The sequence below is a fragment of the Natator depressus genome, chromosome 2, assembly GCF_965152275.1.
Source record: "Natator depressus isolate rNatDep1 chromosome 2, rNatDep2.hap1, whole genome shotgun sequence".
NCBI lineage: Eukaryota > Metazoa > Chordata > Testudines > Cheloniidae > Natator > Natator depressus.
The window spans coordinates 38,505,969-38,532,787 of record NC_134235.1 but is presented as its reverse complement, the minus strand read 5'-3'; the positions used below and the strand labels follow the sequence as shown (position 1 = coordinate 38,532,787).

The following is a 26,819-nucleotide window of genomic DNA, read 5'->3' as shown; positions in this document are numbered from 1 at the left end:
TAATCTCTCTCCCGCCTGGGAGGCGTCCAGGGATGTAACTGTGACACTACTAGGTCAGGTGGTCTTGTCATCTGACACTAAACATTATCTGGGACTTTTTGTAACTTCCCACTGGGGGGGGGGGGTGTTTAAGCTTGGAAAACAAAGGATTCCCGCCTTATGTAAATCCTATTTAAGAGTGGAGAGGAAGGCAAACGGGACTCCTCCTCCCCATAGCCTGTCTGCCCAAGAAGAAAGACTGATAAAGCCACCTGAAGGGAAGGCGGGGGTGTGTCCAAACTGAGACAGGGGTCCAGTCTGAAAAGAACTATAAGTGCAAGTCTGAACCACGGAAACTTTGCAACCTGCCTAAAATAACATTATGGGTAAGAAATTACATTTTGTAACCTGTTTCTTAAGTATATTGAGCTTAGTTTTCGTACTTAGGTGTATTTGCTCAGTAATCTATTTTGTTCTGTCTGTTATCTCTTATATTCACTTAAAAATTACCTTTTGTAGTTAATAAACTTATTTCTTGTTTATAATATAACCCCATGTGTACAATTCATAATTGAAGGTGTGGGGTAGGAGGCTGTGCCTACCTTCCTCCACACTGAGGGAGGAGGCAGATTTCATAATATATCTTTGGATCTGCACTCCAAGAGAGGTGGACACCTGAGTGCTTGGGCAAGTCCCTTAAACTGAGCCTTCCCAGAACTGATCTCAGTGTCTGTTTCATTCTGCAATTTGGTGTGGCCCTGTCTGTGTGTGTGCTGGAGGAAGCTTAATAGCTTGGTCAGCAAGACAGGTAAAAAGGGTGCCTAGGTTGGCATAACAGGCAGGCTCGGTGGTATCTCAGCACATCAAGTGGCATCCAAAGGGGGGCAACCCGTGACACATCCCCAGCAGCAAAGATAGCGTTGCCAATTAACGATGCTATCATGGAGCCTGCAAAAATAATCTGGCAAACACCTGCTACAGCACCACCTTCATGTAAGAGGTCTGACAAAAAAATATTATGTGGCCGCAAAAGAGGCTGAATATTTATTCACATACCTCACACCAAACTCCTTAGTGGTGGAGGTGGTCAATCAAAAGGGGAAACAACACCAGTCCCAAACAACCCCATATGATAAGGAGTGGAAAAGGCTAGAACTTCTCGGGTGAAAGCCTGTTCCTCAGCTACACTTCAGTTCCACATAGCCAACTATGCAGCCCTGCTGGCTAAATATACACACAATCTGTTCTCCAAAATGTCATAATTTATTGAAAATTTACCAGATGACAAAAAAAGAACAATATAAGGAGAACATTTCCAAAGGGGGTCTCATCATCAGGATGGCCCTACAGGCCTCCCTTGACTCTGCAGACACGGCAGCACGATCCATCGCAACATCCATGGTCATGTGCCATGCATCCTGGCTCCATCTCTCCGGATTCCCAAGGGAGATCCAGGCAATGGTTGAGGACCTCCTCTTCGAAGGTCAAAAACAATTCGCAGACAAAACCGATATATCTTTACACACCCTGAGGACTCAAGGGCAACCTTAAAAACCATGGACATAGACTCATAGACTATCAGGGTTGGAAGGGACCTCAGGAGGTCATCTAGTCCAACCCCCTGCTCAAAGCAGGACCAATCCCCAACTAAATCATCCCAGCCAGGGCTTTGTCAAGCCTGACCTTAAAAACTTCTAAGGAAGGAGGTTCCACCACCTCCCTAGGTAACGCATTCCAGTGTTTCACCAGCCTCCTCGTGAAAAAGTTTTTCCTAATATCCAACCTAAACCTCCCCCACTTCAACTTGAGACCATTACTCCTTGTTCTGTCATCTGCTACCACTGAGAACAGCCTAGATCCATCCTCTTTGGAACCCCCTTTCACGTAGTTGAAAGCAGCTATCAAATCCCCCCTCGTTGTTCTCTTCCTCGCAGACTAAACAATCCCAGTTCCCTCAGCCTCTCTTCATAAGTCATGTGTTCCAGTCCCCTAATCATTTTTGTTGCCCTCCGCTGGACGTTTTCCAATTTTTCCACATCCTTCTTATAGTGTGAGGCCCAAAACTGGACATCTATGTACCTGCAAACAAAAAGAAACAAGGGAGGTTTTACAACCAGAGATTCCGGTCTACGTCATACTCTCAGCCCCAAAGACAGTACGAGCAACGGCTTAAACAAAGATAGAACAGACTTCGGCAGAACCAAGATCAGCCTTTGATGTGTCAACAGTCCATCTCTAGACAATTATTTTGAAGGTGTGGTCAAGTGCATGAGACCTCTACACTTTCTGACTCCGAAACCAGAAATGGTCCCCTGTCCATTCTGAAACCACCTGTCACCATGGTACCCAGTCTGGAACACCATTATGACATACAAATGGATTTTAGAGATTATCCAGAAGGACTACTCCATCCCCTTTATTTCTAGCTCACCTACCCACCCCTCTTCCCTGTCCCTCTTCAGGGATCCCTTTCACGAGCACCTATTACAACAGGAAGTAAACCACCTCGTACAATTAGGTACCATGGAACCTGTACCATTGCAATACAGGGGGAGATATTTTTATTCACACTACTTTCTAACTCAGAAAAAGACCGGTGGGTGGAGACCCATCCTGGATTTATGCAAACTCATCAAATTCATGAGAACACAACATTTCAAAATGGTGACTCTAACCACAGTAATTCTGGCATTAGAAAAGGGAGATTGGCTCTCAGCCCTCGACCTGCAGAATGCTTATTTTCATATTACCATCCACCATCACACATAAGATTCCTGAGATTCACCATAGGGAAACAGCATTTCCAATACAGAGTAGTACCCTTTGGCCTATCCACTTCCCCAAGGGTTTTTTCATTGGAAATATTACTCTGTGTCATTGCAGCTCATTTCTGCAGACACAGAGTAATATTTCCATATTTGGATAACAGCCTCATATGAGCATGAATACAGCAAGGAGCAATAAATGCCACGCAGAGCACGATAACCCTTTTCATGAACCTAGGATTGCAAATAAATGTGCAAAAGTCCCCACTGTTTCCTGTCCAAAAGTTGGAATTCATAGGAGCCTGTCTCACTCTCTAACAGCAGTGCTACCCCAACAGTGCTTCCTCACTCCAGTCAATCTAATTTCAGCAGTGAGGGGAAGTCCACAAACATCCTTCAGAACATGTTTAAAACTCTTGGGGCATATGCTGGCAACAACGTTTGTTGTCAAACATGCCAGACTCCACATGTGATGCTTGCAGGCCTGGCTTTGAAGAATGTATATACCGCACAGACACGCTCTCAACAGATGCCTCACAATGCTACGCAGAAATTAAAATATTCGTTAACATGGTGGACACAATCAAACAATGTCTTCTCAGGAGTCCCTTTTCAACAAAGAACTCCAACCATGACAATGACGACAGACACTTCCCTAATAGGTTGGGGGGCACACATACTCAACAATATGGTCCAAGGCCACTGATCCCCAGCGGAGTCCAACCTGCACATACACTTACCAGAGCTAAGGGCTGTCCGAAATGCATGCGACCATTTTCCCCCTCTAATCAAGAACTATGCCATCAAGATCCTTATGGACAATATTGCATGTATGTTTTACGTAAACCGCCAAGGGGAATTACGATCATACTCTCTATGTACAGAGGCAATACGACTTTGGAATTGTTGCATCGCCAACAACATAGAGATATTGGCATCCTATCTGCTGAGATGTCAGAATACAGCAGCAGATATACTAAGCAGGGACTTCTCACAAACCCACAAATGGGAGATGGATCCTGAAATTCTCAAATCCATATTCAAACTATAGGGGTTCCCCACCATAGATCCATTTTCAACAGCTCAGAACACCAAGTGCCCACAATATTGTTCCAGGGCGGGACTGGGAGACCAATCCCTAGGCAACGCTCTCCTCATAAAATGGGAGGCACCACTGATGTACGCATTTCCTCCAACTCCACTCCTAAGCCGAGTCATTCACAAGATCAAGCAGGATAAATCCAGGGTTATTCTCATAGCACCTACACGGCCCAGAAAAACTTGGTTCCCATAGCTGTGTCTAATGGCAGTGAAGCCTCCTCAAACCATTCCCCTAGTACCTCACCTTCTAGGACAAGAAGCGGGATGTGTCTGCCATCCCAACCTCGCAGTCCTCTACCTCAAGGCCTGATTACTCCATGGCTGACTGGGGTCAAGGAAGCCTGTTCTCAGGAAGTAAAAGATATATTACTGAACGGTCGGAGACTAAGCACAAGAAAGATGTATATCCATAAGTGGAAATGAGTCTGCACCTGGTGCCAAGATAATCAGATCTTATCACAATTGTCCCCATCCCCCCTACTGAGGATTCTGGACTATATTCTAGTGTAGCCTATAGGATTAACCTGGTTTACATTAAAGTAAGTCCAGCTGTAGTGCTAGGGACCTACAGGCCATATCCTGTATGTTGAGCTAAGGCAAAGTTAGCATATCTGTGTCTGAGACCTTTCACCCAGATAGCAAAGTTGGCTTACATATGTCTGAGACCTTTCACCTAGATAGCAAGTTAACACCCACGCATATGTCTAAGACCTTTCACCTAGATAGATAGATAATGGAAGAATGGCATAGGGGGTTTCCAAGTCTGTACCCACAAACTTAACAGGTACACCACAAGGAAAGAATCAAAATAACCGGAGAACAAAAATAACATATGTGCATATGTACATGTCATCAATACGTACAAACATACTAGCCTATGGAGTAAGTGTGCCCTAACATTTTTGTGGGTGAGGAATGAAATTAGAACATAGGAGGAAGGATTTCAGGCACTTGTACCCTATAAAAGAGATGACCCACCTTGCTAGAAATGGATCTATCTATGACAACTACTACTATTAGTAGGCTGTACTTGTTTTTCTTAACTTTCTAAGTTCCAAGGGAACTAGGATAAGCTTGGTTTCCCTAAGCTTTTGTTCTTAGTTTTGTTTATTAGGTTGTGATTTTAAGTTTAAGTTAGTTAAGTAAACTCTAAGTTAGCTTTGATAGCTCTTAGCATTAGCTTCTTCTAAGTGCTGCACCTCTCACTCAAGAATTGAGAAACTTGACTACTTAATTTATTTTAATAAAAAGTCTTTAAGGCTACATCTGTCTTAGTATGAGCTTCCTGTCATGCCCCTGAGGGTCCTTTGTAAATTCTGTGGAGCCTGATTTGAGACAAGAACTTTTATCTTCTGATCAAACAGATTGGCGAACCTAAAACCCATACTATCCAAATTAATATTATTAGCACCCTAAATCAGGCAACACTAGAACTTAAAAATTCAGGGGTATCCATAAGTTCCATCAGAGTACATTTGGCTGCTATTACCTCCTTCCACGACAAGGTGGACGGGGTCACTATGTTTGCTCACCCAACGATTAAATGCTTCCTTAAAGGCATTGAAGACACTTATCCCACAATAAGCAACCCTATACCTATGTGGGAACTCAACCTTGTGCTACGCGGACTCATGGGAAAGCCATGAAGACAGTGCAGCAACTAGAGCTGGGCAAACGATGGATTTTTTTGGTTCACTGGCAATTCTGAAAAATTAGCAAAAAATGTTTTGGGTCAAACCAAAAACAAATTTTTTCAGAATTTTTGGCAAATCAAAAAGTTGGAAAACATTTTGGGTCAGATCAAATGAAAGATTTCAGTCAACCCAACTCAAAAATTTTTGTTTTGATTTCAGGCATTTTAACGAAAGCAACAGAGGACTAAATTCACAAAACAGCAGGAAGTGGTAGTGCCCCCCTTATAACTTTTAGCCCAGTAGTTAGGGCATTCATCTGGAATGTGGGGGGAGGCTGGGGTTCAATTCCTGCCTGTGCTGGATGTGGAGAAGGGATTTGAAGTTAGATCTCCCACATTGCAGGAGAGTGCCCTAACCACTGGGCTGTGGGTTATTTTGGTGTGGAAATCTCCTGGGGTGAAGCTGTTCCACTTTATAGATAGATAGATAGATAGTCATTGGAGTAGGGACTTGACCTTGGGTTTCCCACATCGTAGGTTAGTGCCCTACCACCACCCTTATAGAGTCATTTTCACTCTTTTTCTCTGGACTATTCATTGTCATTCTGAATTACTGTGAATTGCCACTATGAATGACAAAGTCTAAACAAATGAAAACATTTTGATTGTTCAATTCAGACAAAACTATTTGGTGAACTTGATGCGAATTCACAAATAGTTTCAGGTTGACCGAAATGTCTCTTTGAAAAACTGCCACCTGTCTTCTATTGTTTTTCCCCTTAGACTTGTTTCTCATGGGACCTTACCTACCAACTCCCTGAGTTTGCTAAAGTCTGCATTCTTGAAATCCAGTGTCTTTATTTTGCTGTTCTCCCTCCTACCATGATTAGGGCTTCTAGGTATACTCAGGTATAGCCTTAGTTCAGCAATTGGTGGCCAGAAATCAGTATAGGGCACTAGTGTACCTTACTACAACAGTTTTATTGCCTCACAGCCTTATGGTAGCGTATGGTCTTTTAAGTGTACTGTACTTTTAAGTGTAGATGATGGACTACTTTAAGTCTCTGAAAGTACTGGTTAAAAAAAAAGACATAAATATATAACAGATGCATAAATGGACCTTGGAATAAATGTACTCTGGACATAGAACCATCATTACATCCTTCACAATCAAGTTTTTTCATGAGCTCATGTGGTGTACACCTGTGTGGAGTTAGCAGTGCTCTTAGGTGCAGTGTGGAAGACTTAGTAATTCAAGGTGGAACTTGCTTCTTTGTTCACTTTGTGATCTCCCCATCCCTTCTCTCCAAGTATATTGTGTTTGGCTTCTGTTTACACTTACAGTTGTTTTGCTAATACTTGGTTTGGCGCTTTTTCAGATTTACCAACTAATATTAATTGATAAGCAAAGAAACTAATATTATTTGATACGTAAATCACTACAAGTAAAGTAGTGAGGGCAGATGGTATAGGGCATGCAAAGAAAACATTAAACAGTCTTAAACCTGTGTTACTTTTAAAAAAATCCTTTAAAATACAGCACAGTGTCCACCCACTAAATCAACATATCACATTTAAGAAATGAGAATATTTATTTAAACAAGATCAGGTTGGTGTTTTTGTGTCCATGTAATAATGCACGTTTATCTTTCTTTTGTCTTTCATATACTTAAGTCATAATTGCCAGCAATTTTATATGCATTAGGGCAGAAAATTATCTAACACGTAGCAGTATGCTCTTTCAGTGTCAGCAGTATGCTTCTGCCACTCAATTCTTATTTCCTTTTCACCAAAGGCAAAAACACTTACTTCCTTATTTTCCCATTGTGCTGTGGAAATAGGGACCTGGATGAAAGCCATTTGATTTAAACTTAATCTAGATAAGACTGACAAGATGCTGATTGGCAGGGAGAAGCATTTATGGAACTGGCAAAATCGATGACCACTTTCTCAATTGAGGATGTCTGCCAATTGACTGTCAATGTGCTTTGCGATCCTGTGGTCTGACTAGATTCATCATTGCTCATGGACTACCAGTTAACATCACAGGCCAGATGGGCCTTCTTTCATCTTTGAATTCCTTGCTTTTCCCTCAGATGCTGATCTTGTCATAGTTATCCCTGTGGGACCTGCATTCAGAAGCCTCCATTAATGCAGAAGCCCACATTCTGAGCAAGGGCATATTGTAACTGTGCTCAACAAATATTAAACCTGTATTCTGTACTGGCTGCCAATCAATTTGTGTGTAAAACTGAAGTTGTCCTAAATAATCTTAAATAGCCTTAAATCATAGCTACCTTGGAGACAGCATATTCCTCTATAATTTACCATGCTTTCTGCACACATTACTCCTGCGGAATTCTGTGCCACTGCACATGCACAATTCATGTCCCCCGCAGATTCTTTTGCTTCCCTGCAGAAAAATGTTGGTTTGGGTGCCCGGAGCAGCTGGCAAAGAGGTAAATCATTGGTGGGTGTGTGTATGGCGGACGGGGGGGATGCCCTGGCCGGTGGCTCCTATCGTGCACTGTGCTCAGCTGCTAGTACCAGCTGGGCTGGGGGGCAGGGGAGAACAGGACTTGCTCTTTCCCTGTATGGAGCGGCCAAGTCAGACCCTCCTCCAGCTGCAGGAAGCTCTGAAACTCCCCCCCACCCCCCACCGCTTCTTGCCCCCATTGCACCTCAGCTAGGAGGGGAGGGGTAACTGTACAGGGAGCTGCACCCCTGTCCGCACAACCCCCATGCATCTGGACTCCCCCCATACTCAGAGAACCTTCTCACCCCACACCTGGATCCCCCCACAATAAGCCCCTCCACACTTGGATCCTGCTGGGCTGACCCTGCCTTCCCACACCTGGTGCACCTGGCACTGAGGGGCAGGGCCCCGTGGTGTTTCTAGGGCAGGCCCGGCCCTTGCACAGCATCAGGGTTGGGTGCAGCCTCACAGCCGAGTCCATGTCCCTGTGGGCGGGGGGTTCCAGGGTGATCTCTCCCCTTCATGCATCCAGTGGCCTGTGCTCCCCACTGCCATACTGGAGCCTCAGCATTTATTTACTGACAAAATTTGCAGAATTTTAAAATATTGTGCACAGAATTTTTATTTTTTTGGTGTACAATTTTTACTTTTTTGGTGCAGAATTCCCTCAGGAGCAATACATCACATCCTGAGCACTTACGCTAGTTGCCAGCAGAGTAAAATTCAAGGAAGCAAGGAACAGGGAATTCGAAAGAGCAGGTCCTCTGTAATGTTTTGGGGTTCAACCCAGACCAGTAAGGGGTTATGTCATTGCCTGGCCTGCAACTCTGGATGCCTTAAATGCTGTGCTGCTGTGGCTTACAACCCTGACATCAACAGCCCACATACACCCTGGCTTCTACCACCCAGTTGCTTTTTGCAGAGTGAACCTCCTACTCCTGAATTTTCCCAAAATTATCTGCATCTCTAGTGTCCTGCCCTCTCCTGGAATACGCACAGAAGTTAAGTTTGTTGCTCCTTTAAAGAGTCAATACACTGCAGCTCATTATTTTAACTAGTTTTTGACAAATACTATTATTTCAATTACAGCACTGACCTGGTTTATGATAAAAGTAAAACAAGTTTATTTAATCACAGAGAGGTTTTAAGTGAGTTCAAATATAAGGAATAAAGATAGAAAGCGTTACAAGTTTATAAGACTAAAACTTAATTTCATCAAGTTACAATCTAAATTTAGTTCCCAGAGATTTCAGCCCCCTTGGCTGAAGGGACCCAATGTTCTGTGATTTCAAGAACTGCAGCATAGAATCCCCCAAGTGGTAGACAACTATGGGGTTCTTTCCCCTTTCTTTTTATAGTCCAGTAAACCTTGTAAATGTATTCTTTGAAAAGCAAGCCCAGATAAAGTGCCTTTTCCTTGCTGGGTGTGGATGCCATGCTGTTGGTGTAAACTCCATACTGTCTTCTCTCCTGCTGGTGATTCTTACAATGCAAATTATCCCTTCTTGCAACCTCCGATACAAATGAATAGCCCACTGAATTTGTCCTCACTTGGTTTGAGGTGTTAGCCTCTTTCCTTTGTCTGAAGAAAACCTGTTGATCAAGTCCCCTGGACATGCCTGTTTAAATACAGTTTAGTCATGTATTTCCACCATATATCTATAAAGTATTTTGTGTGTTTACCATACATACATTGCACAAGAATATTAATGATCAGTGACTTACTAGTTTTCCAGTGATATATTATGACATGCCATCTTTGGGGCAAATGTCATGACAACAGGGTGTTAGGTGTAGTGAGTATGTCAGGCCTGATGAGTTGCTGACACAGAATAGTAAGCCACCAGTAGGGCTCTGTGTCCCACCCTCATCTCTGGAGTTTGCTTCTGCTAGAAATATATCTAAACCCAAGCCTAGCCACATTCAAGAATCACTGTGAGATCCACTTACTTTTATCCTTCATGGCTCTGCAGATCTCCATTGTGAGAGATTGTGTGACCTGCAACAAAACCAGTTTCAAGGCAGTTTGCCATGGTAGGATGTGTATGTGAGTCTCTCTTCTAGCAATCTAGAGCCAAGGGTTTAAAAGCCCCAATGCCACAATTGTCTCTTAGTTTCTCTTTTTTACATGAGACAGAGAAAATGCATAGCCTGGGCATTTTCTTGGGATATGTGTTAGAATAATTAGTGTATTGTTTGAACTTAAATTATTAGTTTAATACTTTGTTCGTAGTTAGCTGTTTATCATTTTATGAATATGCAGAAATTGGTCTAATGAAAGTCATGTTCTAAGAGTCGTCAGGGTTTGCCTCTATGGAACCCAGTGATTAGCTTGTCTTTGTAAGAAAGGTAGATTGTCTTCTAGCTGATGCTCTCAATGACCAGAACTCAAGGCAATGGTTCAGCCAGATATTACCCAGAGTACTCACATTATCCATGATCTTATTGAGACTGAGGGCCATCTGATTTCATTGCAGGCTTTTCTCTTTCAACTTTCCTCATTGGAAGGATGGCAGAGGAGGTGCTTATAGACAACAGTCTGTGGCAAATTTATTTGAATTGACACACAGATCCCAGTCTGGTATGTTGTGTCAACAAGGGCTATTGATAGATGCTTCCAAAACAGGGAAATGCCTTCAACTTGCATTTTGGTAGCAGTGAAAAATAACCAGAAGATCACTTAAGTATCTGGTTTGCTGACACAAATATTCATGGAAAGTGAAGGTCAGTATTCTGTTTAGAAGGAGCTAATGTACAGCATGCTCATCCAATCATGGAAAGAGGTGCCAGAAGGCTGGCATTGCTTTACTATGGGGGCAGAATTTAGGTATCTATGTGTGGTCTATGGTGTAAAGTACTTATGGTAATGGTAAGGTGTGAATGGTGGAGTAGAGGTTCTGTATTGTTAGATGGCTTAACTTTTCATGGGCTTGATTTTGTGATTTTTGTGCCACTTGTGTGTGTGGCAACTTTAACTGTTTCATTACAAAGTATTTTGTGCATGAAGTAAATGTCTGGTTGGATATACAAGAACACCCATTTAAATATAAAATTCATTGACACATTTTGAAAATTATTTTTATGTGGTTTGTAGGTCAAATGTGTGTGGCTTATACTGCTTCACAGTGATTTATTTTTAAACATATTAATTCAGTAAAAGGAAAAAAACAATAATACATCTCTTTGTATGGTGTGTATACTGGTGGATTGCTTGCAGAGTAAAAGGTTTAGATATATTTTGGTTTCAAACACATTGAGGTCACAATAGGTTTGTGCAATATATTAATAGTTAACATTAGAAAAATGTGCAATTTTGTCTTAATTGTGAGGTAATTAAAATAAATTATTGGCCCTGATCCTGCAGTTGGAGCCATCTGGTTCTTACACTGCATTGAGCTCCAGTGATTTCCATGGTCCTTTCCATGGGGCTAATGGCCTGACAGCTAGATTGGGACCATTGTTGTTAATAATTATTTATTATTTGTATTGTGGTAGCAACCAAAGGCCCCAATCAGGATTGAGGCCCCATTTTGGTAGGCCCTGTACATAGGAAGAACACAGGAAGATGTGGTCTCTGTCCTAAGCAGCTTACAATCTATTTTAATAATATTCCATTTTTTTTCTTTTAGCATAAGGCGGCATCAAGAACGGAGAGCAATTTTAACTCCAATTTTAACAGATTTCACAGTGCGAATAACTGCAGCTCCTGCAATCATTTTCACAAAAGTAATTTCACCAGAAAACTTGCACACAGAGGTTAGTACAAATTTTAAACAAAAATAACTGAGTTTTTAACATGTACATTATTGTTCCCTTAGAAAATTTTAATCTTCATAGAAAATATTATATTAATATTAAAATAGTGTGTTTATGGAAAAAGGAATAGATTTTTTTAAACTGTTCGTATGGCTTCTGTAATTTTGGTATTTAACGATGGCACAGTTATAGTTTATTATTTGCATTGTTTGAACAGTTATTTTTATTTAATTACATTATGATAGCACTCAAAGGCCTCATCATGACTATGATCTCATTGTGCTAGGTGCTGTACAAACACCCAGAAATAGTTCGTGTCCCTAAAAGCTTACAATCTCTTGTCAAAAACCAGATGAAAGGAGGGGAAACATGATACATCAGACATATGAAGTGGTCAGATTTATGGTAGGCACACTGCAGAATTCTTAAAAGATTTATAACTAAAAGAGTTGAGAAGACATGATCCAATGCAATATTTAAGAAACACTATTTTCATGGGCCCCATAAAAGCAAACCTGAAAACTACATTATCTCTACAAATATCAAATAAACAGGGTGCTACAGTCAGATTTCCAGAGGCATACTACTTTTCATAGTAGGAGTCATAGGGATACCTCAGGATATTCCAAATTGACTGGAAAGATTTAACAGTAACTTTTACCAGTCTGTGGGTCAGCTCATTTGAGGAGCTTGTTACACACAAGAGACTGTGGTTCGTTTCTTGGCATTAGCACACGGGTAGGGAATCTAAAACACATTATTTGGAGGGAGGTGCCAGTCATTGTTTGCCAGCTAGCAGGAGTGATTTTTCATAATAGCTACCTCCTGGGAAGGGCAAAACCGAGGTAGGAATGAAAATCATATTTGCACATCTGTAACAGGTGCAAGTTGATGGAGAAGAAACAGATATTAATTACATGAGGGAAAGATTGCAGTGAGTTTGTGTTTCGTGTAGAGTGCCATCACAAGTGTGGGAAGGAGAGAGTTTTAAATTAAAAGAAAATTCAGGGGATAGCTGAGATGCATGGAAAGGATTCAGCGAAAAGAAACATTTGAACATTACTATTGCTCACATTCAGGAATTTAAATGTTTTGGCTAGTCAGATTCTCTTTGAATCTATTCTTTAGGGGACGCTTAAGGATGAAGGGTGGGGTCTACTATAGATTACCAAGAATTTGAACATTATTCACATGTCCTTCATGAGAAGGGGCAATGCTTCTGCTTATTAAGCAAACCTCCTGGATTGGTTCTGTTGTTCATCTCTGAATCATTTTCCAGCAATGGTCAAGAGCTTTAGTTTTGTTATAACACCAGTAAAATAGTGGTCATCCAGCTAACTCTGCCAAGATATTAACAGTGGTTTACAGGCAAAGAGAAATCAATTAGGCTGGTTATCTTTGAGTTCCAACATATGATTTCATTATAAATGGAGCTGAGCTTATATTCCAAAAAAGTATATCTTCTTGGAAGGACAAGGCGAAGAAGAAATGTAGTTCATTGCCAAACAAATGAAAAACAAAAATCTGACAATTTAATGTTTGATATTACAAAGAAATGAAAACAAGACCTCACACATGAAACACTTTACATACAAGATTTGTGTTAATGGTTACATATGCTGTTGAAAGCAAATCAAGGTATCAAACACACCTTCATTAAAAGTCTTATGACTGGCACACCATTCTTTGCTACTAAAAGAGATAAATAGATTTAACATCCCAGTTAACATTGTATAAATGGCTTAAATTGGGTATGACAGAGAATTGTGATACAGTTACCTTTAAAATGTAAATTATCTGCCTTGTAGCTAGTATCTGACGTGTTTTTTTCTCCACAGGAGATTTTAGTGTGCGGTCATTCTTTGGAGGTGAATTTGACCACAAACCTGGACTTCTTCCTCAGCGTAGCTCAAGTACAACTTCTACAGCAGCTAGTACAAGCCAATTTGGTTGGACTGGAGCCTTCCGACAAGATCACTGAGGTAGGTTATATAACCTGTTTTCTTTTAGAATTACTGTGGCTCACATCAGACATTTACATTATGTGTGGTGGTAGAAAAAATGTGTAAGTAAATGAATTACACACGTTATTGTTTATCGAGCTTTACTTATACTGTACTCCACTGTTATTTTGAAAATTAAGCTGTGCCCACTGCTTTGTTAATTACAAATACTCTTTAGGAAGTCACTATGGGCTGGCTTTGTAAAAGCTTCCTCATGAGAGGACATTGATCAGGAGACATGGGAGGATGAAAGGCACATGGATGGATTTTAAGGCAGAAGGCTTTAAGGTTATTAATGTTTAACTTTTATGGAAGACTCAACAACCTACATCCCGTCCCCCCCCCCCCCCCCCGCAAGATATACCACTCATTTACTTTAATCCAATACAGGGTTAAATAACCTCCGTGCCAAACCAATATTCAGGGTTGATCCCCTTCACTCTAACCTCTAGGATTCAGCCCACCTTTGAATCATCTTGCGCTCCCCCTCCGAGTAGAAAGGAGAATACACATAAAAGGTACCTCAGTCTATGAACACTTAACATCCCCCCTTCTTCTTTGCAACTAATAGGGTCCACCAGCCATCACTCGGGTCTCTCATTCATGTTTACTTCCAGGTGCCAGCCCCTATCAGCCTGACACTGGCAATGAACACCAGCCACAAGTTGCAACAAAATTACAAACTTCCCACTTACTAAATTTTGAACTTTTAAATTCTGTCCTTATTCATTAAAACTAGGCCTCCGACCAACAAGTCACCTTGCCCCCTGGAAAAAAATCCTGATCCACAAAATTGGAGATCTGATCAGACCCACAGCATCTTGGTAACACAGCTCATATTATACCTCAGTTATAGGGCGGCATGAGGCCGGGCAGCTGCAGCAACTCCAGTAGAATGACTGCTACCTGTCCTAAGAGCTTCATCGGTAGCAGGGGAACGCATGAGACAATCAATTCTCCGTTTCCCTCTCAAAGTCTAGCAAATGGGTGGTAGGGAGAGGTGGAGAAATCTCTCCTCCCCTCCCTATACTTACCCTCCCTGCCCAGGCACAATCTCCACACGCATTCTGGGCTGGGGGGAAGAGGAAGTGCTCTGAAGCAGCTGAGCCTGCACCTCCCTTCCCCCCTGCTCTCAGGACCCTGGGGGCTATCCCAGCTTAAGTCTCTGTCCACTCTCCCTCACCGAGATGGGGGAAGGGGTGGGGCATTATTTCATTACACTTTTGAAACATTAACAATGTAGTAAAAGAAATACAGTGTATCTTTCTCTTCTTTGGATACTTTGCAGATCCACAGCCTCTTTTGGAAATGAGTATTGTAAGTAGGTATACTATGGGAATATCTTCAATAAATAACTTACAGGGCACTGTTTTCCCATCCCCTGTGGAATGCACAGAATCATAAACATTGAACGGATGCCCAGAACTTGAATTTTGAGCTAGTGCTGTGCAGAAGTCCTGCACTATTAGTGCTTAGTACGCAAACTTGCTGCAATAAAAGCCACTTACTAGATCATTTCAGAGTGCTTTTTCTTCACTATATCCAGAAGTGCCCATTTGTCCTTCATCAGTTCCTTCCATATACACTGTAGATAATTAATAAAGGAAAACATTTCTAGGTCAAGTTATTATTCTTAGTTATGTCATAAATAGTAAAACTATATCTGGAATAAGTACAGTGAAGGGTAATGATATGTTTTATTTCCATTACTCTTTTCTCCAGTTATTTTCTCTAAAATAACAAAGTAAAGCCAGCTTCACACCAGTGCCTCAATCCTTTTCTCCAGATGCCTTTCACCTCATGTTGCCTTCTTGAGTTTTCGGAGGGTGAAGTAATTGCTGGTGGATGTGAACTGCCCTGCTCATATCAGTGAGTTAAGTCTGAAATCTAGAAATGACAATTCAGATGTCAACACTGTTAACGATTCGACAGCTAACCATTTTAGCAGAAGCATCCAGCTATAATTATCCCACATTCCCCAGGGGGCCCATCTAAGTTGTAGCAGCCTCCCTGGACTGCCCTATGAGCTACAGTGCTGCCTGGAATCTGTGCTGCAGCTTAGCCCCCAGCCCTGCCTCCTGCACACCCCTTATACCAGAGCTTCCCTGACAGTCCTCAGAGGGCAACTCTACAGTTGTTTCACACAGTTCGTGAACCAGGGAATTCTTTCCCAGCCAGTTTCAAAGCTTTTACAGTCTCTTTAAGCCACTTCAATCCTTTTACCTGGTATAACAGGGGCAGAGCAGGAGTGAAGATTTCACCCTATCTTTATATAAGTGCTGACTGTGTTTGATACTGTACAGAACACAGAAAAAGAGACAGTATCTGCCCTCAGGAGCTTACCTGCTAAATAGGCAGATAGTGTATAATGCACTGGGAGACCCAGAGGAAGGGCCCACGTATGAGATCCTCATAATGAGCCTGGCTTTGCTTCCAATAGACAATGTATAAGGCCTCTCGTCCAAATCTGAGACAAGATAACGTGGCAGTGAGCTCCCAGGTTTTTAAAGAAACAGAAGTATTTGATTGTATAACAGACATTATGATTCATTCTGGTTGTAATTTTTATTCTGGAGAGAGTCCACAGATAAATTTCCAACACCAAAGATAAGCCCTCATGCTGCTGCTTTAAGAAATACTCAGAGCTCCGCAGGCATATAATGTTGAAATGGACCAGGTGAAAGTCTGTCATTTCACACATTTTAATGATACACAGCATGAGGGAATTGGGAAACTTTTAGTTCATGTTCCTTGTTTAGCATATTTTGTTTCTCTTCAGAGACACCTGGATAGGTCACATGTAACCAAGTAATAAACGGAGGTCGCTAATAAAATATGCATTTGTGCATTCTCTAAAATGGAGGAGATGAGGGAATACCTTGAATTTCTTGAGGTTATGGCCTGTAAAAGAAATGTAAGTGTTTCACCTCCTGTTCATCCCCTGCTAAACACAATGGGAAGACTTGGCTTGAAACACATCTGACAGAGTTTTTGTAAGAACCTGTCAAAGATAGTTTACATTTATGCTGCCAGATTAGCCTGCAACTGAGGGCTTAGAACACTGAAGTTTTCTAAGAATACAAGAACATAGTCTATAGTAATAAAAGGTTTTAATACTTCAGATTTCTCTGTATAGTGGTGCTTTTCTTGTGGGTGGTGAATTCTTCAAGGGTCTCCAGGTGAAGATTTGAATACTTAAAGGTCTTTCTAGAAATATTGCATAATGGAATTGTTTAGGGGCAGATCATGGAACTTTGAGGCTTGGTGGGAATGAGATTCCCTGTAGTATGCAATGTCCAGTTGACCGTAAACTTTGTATGGATAGCCTGGAGCCTGTCTCTTGTCTACTGTATGTTGAAAGCAGTGGTCGGCCTGGAAGCAGGAAATGGAAAAAGGAACACTGCAAGTAGAATGGAAAGACAAGAGAAAGATTAACATCAATCCATTCTTGCAGAGCAGTGTTTAATAGCTACTAGCAACTCCCTTTATTTCTTAATATGTTTTTTTCAGCACTGTCAGATGTATTAAGTAACAAATATTTTTCTAAATTCAAAAGTAAGTCAGGCTTATTACTTCCCCTGTTATGCTTAAAATCTCCCAGAAATGTGTTTATCTGGACACATCCATACAGTGCAGGAGGCATTCAACTTCCACTTCACACTGAGGGCACAAGGGTGTTTTGAATAAGGCAAGCTTATTTAAACTTTTGGACTGAAAAATGTCTTGTGTTGGCAATTAAATTAATTCATGGGTAGGCATGGAAAGATTAGATTTTTATCAGTAAATGTCAGTATAAGTCAATATCTCCATACACACACAAACTGACAAAAAATATTTCTGTCAATGATAATCAAAATGTACAGGTAGGCAAAGTAAGAAAAATGCTGCTAGAGAACTTAGTAGAGTTTGAGTTAAGGATATAAACGTAGTATATTTTGACATGTGATGTTGACAGTTTGTGTTTTAATGGTTGTAAAGCTTTAATTTTTTGCATCTCAGCATCTGCTGTCATTAAATAATTGTCTGAACCTGCCTATTTTCTATCACCCCTCCAAATTTTTCTACAATTATGAACATTTAAATAGATAAAAATTGAAAAAGTTTTAAAATAGAGATCAATATTATCCGTCAAAATTATTATTTTTTTAAATTGAAATCTGCCAAGCCTGTTCATATGGCAGCTATTAGACAATGACATTGACTTCACATGTTCATTCCCAGTCCCTCCTTTCTTTGGTTTCCATGTTTAAACCTTTATTCAGTTCAGACCTCTTTTTCATCATCTTGATCAAGTCTCTTTATGCGCTGGTTGTAAATAAGTTTTGGTTAGCAGAAACCTTAATTTCGGTAGGATTTTTAACATATCTCATCTATCTGGAGTAACACTGCTTCACCACTACAAATGAGAAACTCACACTTTGCTAGTTGGCTTTCATACAGTTTTGGGTGTTCTTGAGATATTATGGCCTGTGAGATGGACTGATTAAAGCTAGGATATAAACATTGATCTCATTATTGATGAAGATTGCCACAGCTCTTATTCAAGCTTGACAACTGAAATCTCCTCTCTGGCCTTGGGCCACCAACCTTTCCCTCCTCACATCGGTAGAAAAGATGCTCATCTTGATGGTCCATTATTCTGATACCACCATCCTTGAATTGTCTCACTCCACTGGCTCACCTTTCTCTACACATTGTATATAAGCTTAATGTCTTCACCTTTATGGCTTTCCACCATTTATGTCCACCCTATCTGTCAAATCTAATTTCTTATTGGGAGGCTAACTGATGGCTTTGTTGTGCCAATAACACCAGCAAGGATTGCTTGCTTGTCTGCTTTTCCCACAAACATTTTTGTGCTTTCTCCCATGCTGCCTCCTATGCATGGGAACAACTCTGAGTAAGCATTCCCAGAGTTTCCACCTCATTCTCTTTTAAATTTCTTTGCTTATTTCTGGCACTATTGCAATATGAGTACTCAGTAACAATAAGATGATCATCTGGATTGTTCAGGTCAGCCACACTTAAAGAATGGTGTTTAGATTCCTCTTCAAGAAACATTTTAACATCTTTCTTTTTTAGGAAAAGTTATCAAGAAGGTTGTGATGGGCCATCTCCAGATACACCTCAATTCCACATATGTGTATTGTATTTTAGTCTGGGTTCAACTATGGTTATGGGATAGACCTTAGTGATTATATCAATTGTGTGATCATAGAAAGAAATCAGCAAACCTTAAGGTGGCCAACCTGATTCAATTAAATTTATCATTATCTTTTGATACTATTGAGGTGTTGTCGCATCTGGATGATCTTGTTTGAATGAACAGAGTTCCACTTCAGCTCCTTCCGCCTCAAGAGATTCCAGGGGTAGAAATGAGCAATTGTTTATCTTCCCTAAGAGCCCTAACATTGAGATTAGCAGGATTCCATCTTGTCATCCCTCCTGTTCAATGTGTATGTAAGCTACTTGGGGAGACTGAGAGACGTTTTGAGCTGCAGTATCATAAGTATAGTGCTGATACTTATTCACAAAGGACAAATACACTATTGATGCTACCTGATTGACTTTAGTGGAGGTGAGCTAGTACATACCAGCAGTGAAAATTGGGTTTCATTTTCATCAAACCTCTATCCTACAATTCCTTTAATTTCCCAATAACTTGCCAAGATAAGGATGTGGATGAGCACAAGCTGGCTGTAACTAAAAACAGGAAGTGATGCTTATGGTAGGGAGAAGCATTTAGAGAAACAGGTGGCTCTTGAACTATTAGATACTGCTCCCAGAGTTAATCTTATTTAACATGTTATCTTAATAAATTATTCAGAAAAGGGGGCTAACAGCATGTTAGTGAACACTGTGGGTGATACTGTATTGGGATGGTTGTAAGCACCGGTGATGATTAGGAGTAATACTAAAGGATCTAGAGAGTTTCAAAATATGAACAGAAAACAAAACAATGGTAGTCAATTTGTTTAAATGCATGCTAATAATTCCAAGATGAAATAATCCAAAGCAGAGATTCAGTGAGTGGGAGATACTTGGAAAGCAGTAATACTAAAAGAGTCCTAGGGTAATAGTGAACCATAAATCAGACATGAGTTTGCAATGAACTGTAGAAGCAAAAAAGGGCTATTCGGTTTAGTGCTGCAAATGTAAAAATTACACTCTGGAACTGGGGGATAATGGCTCCTCGCTGTAGGACTCTCCTGTAGCTGTATCTGGAATATTGCTTTTAGTCTCTTCTTACACCCAAGACCCATTCCCACAAAGGGTTAATCTCTTGCTCTGTAGCTTTAGAGGCAGGGCCACACCTGTCAATCACAGCTAGTAGGACATTCTTCTGTCCACCCTTTTTGTTCCTTGTTAGTGCATTGCTCCCCTTCAGAGCCACAGCTTTTCTCTGCCTGAGGTGCATGCCAGAATAGTGAGAAAAGTGACTCCAAAAAATGCTTCTCTTGCTCTGCTCCTGTCTAGCCCCATTTAGAAGCTCCCCTGTGTTTCTTTCACCTGCAAGGGGGCCTCATCTATCTGCTCCTGTTATCTGGGGATGAAGCAACCTCCTCCAGCAGGGAGCCCTTTGAAGCATCTTACAAACTGGAATTTCAAAGAAAAATAAATGTTTAGGGGATTTGGAAATTGATTTATGAGGAAAGATGTTAGAGTCAAACATGCATAGTTTGGCTGAGAGGTGACAAAGGGGAAGAGTGAGGCTATAAATCTGCAAATATTTGAAGGGTGTAAACACCAAGGAAAGAAGGGAATTATTTAGGGTTGTAGAATGGATTTGAAGTAGGAGTTATATCATGAAATAAAAGAAAAGGATTGTTTAAGCTGACTATCAGGAATAAAATTTATGAAATCAATGTATTAAGCTGTGAAAACTTCTCCAAAGGGAAGTGATGGAAGACATCATAACTTAGGATATCTAAAACTTGACTGAAGCAAACACTTGAAAATAAACTATAGGAGATGGTCCTGCCCTTGCAAGGAAATTGGTTAGATGATCCTAATAGAACTTTTTGATCTCTAATTTCTGTGTTCAATGTTCAAGAAATTCCATCCACTTCACCTGCATTTCAAGCAACCATTTGCAGGACAGGTGAGATATTACCTACAAAGACAAAGTAAGGTGAAAATTAGTGACGTCTATTCTCTGAAGGATAATAATTATTAAACATCTAAGTCTTTTTTTTTAAATGAATAAAATAGGGCTTGAGTGTATTAAGACTGCCTGGTGCCTGTGGATTTAGCAGCAGTAATTAGTTCGTTATTCATGAATATCAAGTAATCATCAGAGTAAACCCACTTACAAAAGTACCATATGTAAGGAATAACATATGTCTATTTTTTGAAAGCAGTGTTTAAGAGCAAGTTAAATGTTTATACTTTTTAACGAAATAAAAAACATATTTTAAGGGGGCAGGGAAGAACCACATCATTAAGGAAATCAAAGATGGCAGTGCTCTTTGATCTATGTACTCTAGACAACATCCTGGACAAAAAACTTTAAATCATAAAATTAATTTAACATTCTTCCTTCTCCCTATCTCCTAATCCATTTTTTCCCTCACTAATTTCCATTCTTCTGCAGTCTTCTTCTCATTGCCTAATCCATATGTGTCTATCTTGCCTTTCAGTAGGCTTACTTTAGTCTTGACGTGCATACACAGTTCCCCAATGTTTTCATTTTGCACATTTGTTCTATAACAGAAATTAAAAAATAAAAAACTAGAGAAATTCTGATTTTGGGGAATTGCACTAGTTCTGTGAAATTATTAGAGGACTTATCCTGTTTGTTCCCCAAGGATGTTAATCATCGTGTACGTTCTTCAGCTTTCTGCTCAAATAACAAAATACAGTGAAGGAAATTGATCTTTTCTATCAAGCCTGAAGGTGTTCTTTGGTATTAATTAGTTTAGATGGAGCGGAACTTTTCTCTTCTCTTCTTAATTATCTTTGATACTCTTTTGAAACAGAGCTAGAGCTAGAAAGGTTCTATTTATGACCATAAATCTCACTTCCGTTACCATGCCACTTGAATCCTCCTGTATTATTCATAGCCAAAAGGGACCATTGTGATCATCTAGTCTAATTTCCTGCATAAAACCAGCCACAGAATTTCACATAGTGGGCTTATCTACAATCCTGTAGGACAGACTAAAGCACTGTGTAGACAAGCCCAGTGATTCCTATCACAAGACCATAACTTCTGATTGTGCTAGAGCACATCTTTTAGAAAGACATCCAGTCTTGATTTAAAGACTTCAAGTAATGGAAAATCCACTCCATCCCTAGGTAAGTGTCATTGACTGCTGACGTGAATAGCACACTGCTTGGCAACTTTGGCAAACTTATCCTGAGAATTTACTCTTGTTTCAACAGTGTAATACCCAAGAGGGTCCCTCTGGGTCCAGAAAGAACCCCATTTAAGTAAGGAGGGCTCAGCTTGGGTGCAGGATCTGTTTACCCGTCATGCTCTCATTGCAGGATGTGGTCCTGAAATCTTTTTTTTTAAATGATTTGCTCATTTCTTCCATTTCATCTACTTTTGTCCGTTACATTTTTCAGCAGCAGAGAGTCAGAACATTCAACTACAGGATTTGAAGCAAATAGCTATTATATTGTCTGGTTTTATTAAAAAGTTTAGATCAATCATTTGCCGGTATATGTATTAGTCCTAATATCCATATGGTGGTGATGTGTCCTTTCCTATTTAATTACTGCATCAAATGTTCTGGGAGATCTTGTATCTTTTGTTCAATATTGGGAACATTCTGTTGATATAAACTTTCCATCTGTATTAGTAATTACACGTATTGCAGTTTGTGCACTATGTAGGTAAGGTTGCCACTGCAAGTGGGAATTTGGGATGGGATCCTCCCGTTCACCAAGTTCTCTTGTGTCTCATAAAGCAGCCACAGATTACCACTTGAGAGTTCCTCCTCTCTAGAGGAAATTTAAGTTGGCATAGGCAGCTCCATCATCTCCTCTGCCAGAAACCCACCCTCCCAATATAAGTAGAGGAAAGGGACATGTTGGGGTATGGCAGGAGAAGTGAAGGGAGAGATGGATCAAGGTGTTGCCTATGAAATAATTTATGCTGGATACTTGCATGGATTGAAATGGGCAGCAGGTTTAAAACAAATTAAAGGAAGTTCTTCTTCACACAGTGCACAGTCAACCTGTGGAACTCCTTGCCTGAGGAGGTTGTGAAGGCTAGGACTATAACAGGGTTTAAAAGAGAACTAGATAAATTCATGGAGGTTAAGTCCATTAATGGCTATTAGCCAGGATGGGTAAGGAATGATGTTCCTAGCCTCTGTTTGTCAGAGGGTGGAGGTGGATGGCAGGAGAGTGATCACTTGATCATTACCTGTTAGGTTCACTCCCTCTGGGGCACCTGGCATTGCCCACTGTCAGCAGACAGGATACTGGGCTGGATGGACCTTTGATCTGGCCCAGTATGGCCATTCTTATGTTCTTATGAAAAACTAGGTTCTACCATCTTCTTGAGGGAGTTTTGTTAATTATGTATAGTATCTGGCTATTTACTGTTGCGTTTGGATTTTTGGATCCACCTGTTCAGGGGCCAGAGTCAGTAGTGGGTCAGGTTGAGTTATGGACTCTCTCCTGAAGTTCTCGCGTCTTTTTTCCTGTTTCTTTTCCATTTTGAAAAAAACAGTGCATTTTAATTTGGTGCATTAGGATATTTTCACATATTACTTTAAGTAACATCTACAGTACGTAACTCTATCGTGGATGGATATTATCTCTAAGAAATACATTTTACACTTTGACAACACGTATCCAGTGTGTTGTGCCAATAACATCAAATGTAATTGAAAATTGTGGGAGGAGAAATTGACATTACCCAGTTGGTGCTTGATGCTGTAGGTATTTGTGAAAGGTTAGCACAGTTGTAATATATCAAAGATAACAAGGTAATCTCTGAATTCTCACTATAATTGTAGTCTAGTTAATGTTTTCATTTACTTTTGTTTGCTATGTAAATTAGGGTGCCTTTTGGGAAGAGGTGGAAAAAGTCTTTCAAGAGATTGCATTTGAGCTAGTCTAGATTGGAAGCAGGTGATCATCCAGATTCTGTCACAATTTTGGCAAATCATTCATTAAGAGGACCTATGCTACTGAAATTAATTCACACCTAACAGATGTACACTACCATGAAGGGATGTGACCTGCCTGACACCAATCACTGGAAAGAAAACACATTTCTTTTGATGTTTTGAATTAGGTTCTGTAGATATTGCACATGTGTCTCACATGTTGACAACAGAAGTTCTTTTTCTTCTACAAGTTTTATACATAAATGCACATTCATCTGTACGACTCTGCCTATATAATAAATATTTTAAAGACTAATAGTGGGATTAGACGAAACGATTTGAGTGATTTAGGAGCACAAGTCCCATTGAAAGACAATGACACTTGTGCTACTAAATCATTTAGGTGATTTTTGAAAATCCCACACCAAGAATTAAATCTCAACTGGGTGCAGTGGTAACCCAGGTACAGCAGTAGTAAACTGATGCAGTACTTGTAAGTTTTTCTTTCTTTCTTTCTTTCATCAGGTTTGTAGGAAAAGTCTATTTTGTCTCTGCATCTAGCCCTTAACTGTGACCAGGTCTCTACATATTAAGAGCAGAAGTTCAAACAATAAATGATGGCATTAATTTACTCCTAAGGGAATTCTGCGCCAAACAATTAAAAATTCTATGCACAATATTTAAAAATTCTGCATATATTGTTTGTCAAAATAACACAATGTAATCATGCCAGTTTCAATTATTTTGGTCATTTATTTCAAAATACCTGTCAGCAAGTATGTCTGGAATAACGCAGACAAAAAAAATATTTAGGAAATGTTTTTTTGACAAATAGATTCCTTACTAGGCAAATTAATACGGAACTTTTAGTAATTCATTTAAACTACAATACAGAAACATATTTCCTGCACCCCTGGGAAGCCGTGCGAAGGCTTGGAGGAATTGGGGTAACAGAGGAGCTGAGGGAGAGGAAAGGAACTAGGGATGAACTTGGAGGGTTGTTGGGTGTAGGTTGGAGAAATATGGAACAGGTTGTTGGGGGGGAGGGGGAAATTGTTAGGGAGTTGGGGAGCCTCCCCCATGCAGACCCTGATTGACCCCTAGCCTCTCCCACTCAGTCAGGCACATCTGCCCCGTCCCCATGTGTTTTTACCCCATCCACCTCTGTCCTTACACCCTCCTGTCCCCATGTCCAGTCAGCTGCTGCTGTCTGTTCTGGCACCACAGCGTCCTCTCGTGGGTGAAAGGCAGAACTGCAGCACTTCTCAGGCAGAATGTATTCTATGTGCAGAAAAAAAAATTCTGTGCCAGACATGAATTCTGTGCATGTGCGGAATTCCCCCATGAGTAATTAATTGTAAATTTTTAAATCAAGAATGGGTATGGCTTTTTTTAACAATGTGCTCTAGTTCAAAAGGAATTATTTTGAGGAAGTTCTAAGGTCCGTATTACACCAGAGATCAGACAAGATGATCACAATGGTCCCTGCTGGCTTTGGAATCTATGAATGAATACATGTCTGTGATTGATTTAAAAAAACTCCTATAAATAATAGAGAAGACTTCAGTTGTGATGAGTTTCCCTCAGTTTAGACACTAGTATTGTTCCTTGTCTTTTTACACACTGGGTTTGTTTAAAGTGTCCTGGGATTTAGGTGTTTACAAAATGTCCTGGCAGGTTGGTTGTGTACCACTCCGAGTTACAGCATTTGAGCTGTAGTTATTTGGGAGTTTCCTTTCTGTACACATGTACCTCATAACTGTATTTTATTTATTGGCCTGCTTACTTAGTGGACCGTCCTTGTAAGTGGGTTACTTAAAGGGTCAGATAATTAAGACTACAAGTGGACTTTGTTTGCAGTCTTTCTGTCTTGATACAGGGGCTGTTTTCATATTGATATCCCCCCCCCCATCACCCACAAGGCAAGGGAAAGAACCCAGATAGTCATGCTCTGCACCTGGATGTGGGGTGTAACAAAATGCCATCCTGGATAAAGGATGTGGAGTTAATCTGTATAAGCAAACTGAGGGAACTCAGTTGAGGATAGACTGCTGAAAAGACAGGTCTCTCTGACAGAGAGAAGTCCTGAACTAGGGTTTAACAGGCAGGATACATTAAGGGAATTATAGTGAAGCCTGAGAGTAGGGGAAGGTTATTAGATTGAAGACATGTTGGAATCTTTATTTGGACTTGTTTGTGCTACTCCAGAAGGGAGTTGGACTTTTATGTCACTTGACCGGAAGAAAGGGAAAAGATGCAGGTGGAGAAAGGCCATTGCAACTCCAAGGGAGAGCCCTGCAGGGGGTGCTAAGTCAAGGACCCGATGCAACACTGTGACCAGAGACAAGTGGGCATCCAGAAGGTGAGAAAGCGCTCTCACAGAAACTTAGTACATATTTTATTATAAAAGAAATAGAGTTTCCTGGAACATGGTCTGTAGCAGCAAATCAATCATATAAATCAATGGAATCGTAGATCAATAATATATTTGTCTCTAAAGTGCAAGCATTTATAAAGAATTTTTGATATGCCTGTTGAAATGGCAGTCTGTTGAGTACTGGAGTATATAAATCTGAAGCCTTTTAGCTGCTTCACGTACTGAAAGCCAAAAACAGTTGCAGTAATTAAAAGAAAAAACAGAGGTTCTAAAAATTGTTATGTAAGTCTTAAAACATTTGCTGATCATTCGGTGCATCTGTGGAACTGAAGATATTGGGCTATATCATCAGATTGTGAAGAATGGCATAGCTCCATTGAAGTCAGTGATGCTGGGCCAATTTACACCAGCTGAAGTTCTGGCACATTGACTTTTAATGAGTCTAGATGCTTCTGATCTGTTTGTGGATACAAATTTCTGAGATGAATGACTACCTATATCTTCTGAGATTTAGCCAATTAAGGAAGGGAAATTTCGCTGCTGAAAATCTTGTTACTCAAGAAAGTTGTATTAAGACAGGGTGAAAAAAGTGTTGCCCCAGACTATAAGCCATACCACTTTTTTAAGATGGAGATGAGGAGGAATATTTTGGTATGTATTTT

The 26,819-nt window shown here is 40.4% G+C and overlaps 1 protein-coding gene across 1 annotated transcript in view; it reads left to right on the top strand.

Annotated features, from left to right (window-relative positions):
* Positions 1 to 26,819, top strand: part of VPS13B (vacuolar protein sorting 13 homolog B) — a 913,989-nt gene that overhangs the window by 661,604 nt on the left and 225,566 nt on the right. The window contains exons 32-33 of the mRNA XM_074944046.1: positions 11,584 to 11,710; positions 13,549 to 13,692. Of these exons, the coding sequence (XP_074800147.1) occupies positions 11,584 to 11,710; positions 13,549 to 13,692 (271 nt within the window). The remainder of the gene's footprint in view (positions 1 to 11,583; positions 11,711 to 13,548; positions 13,693 to 26,819) is intronic.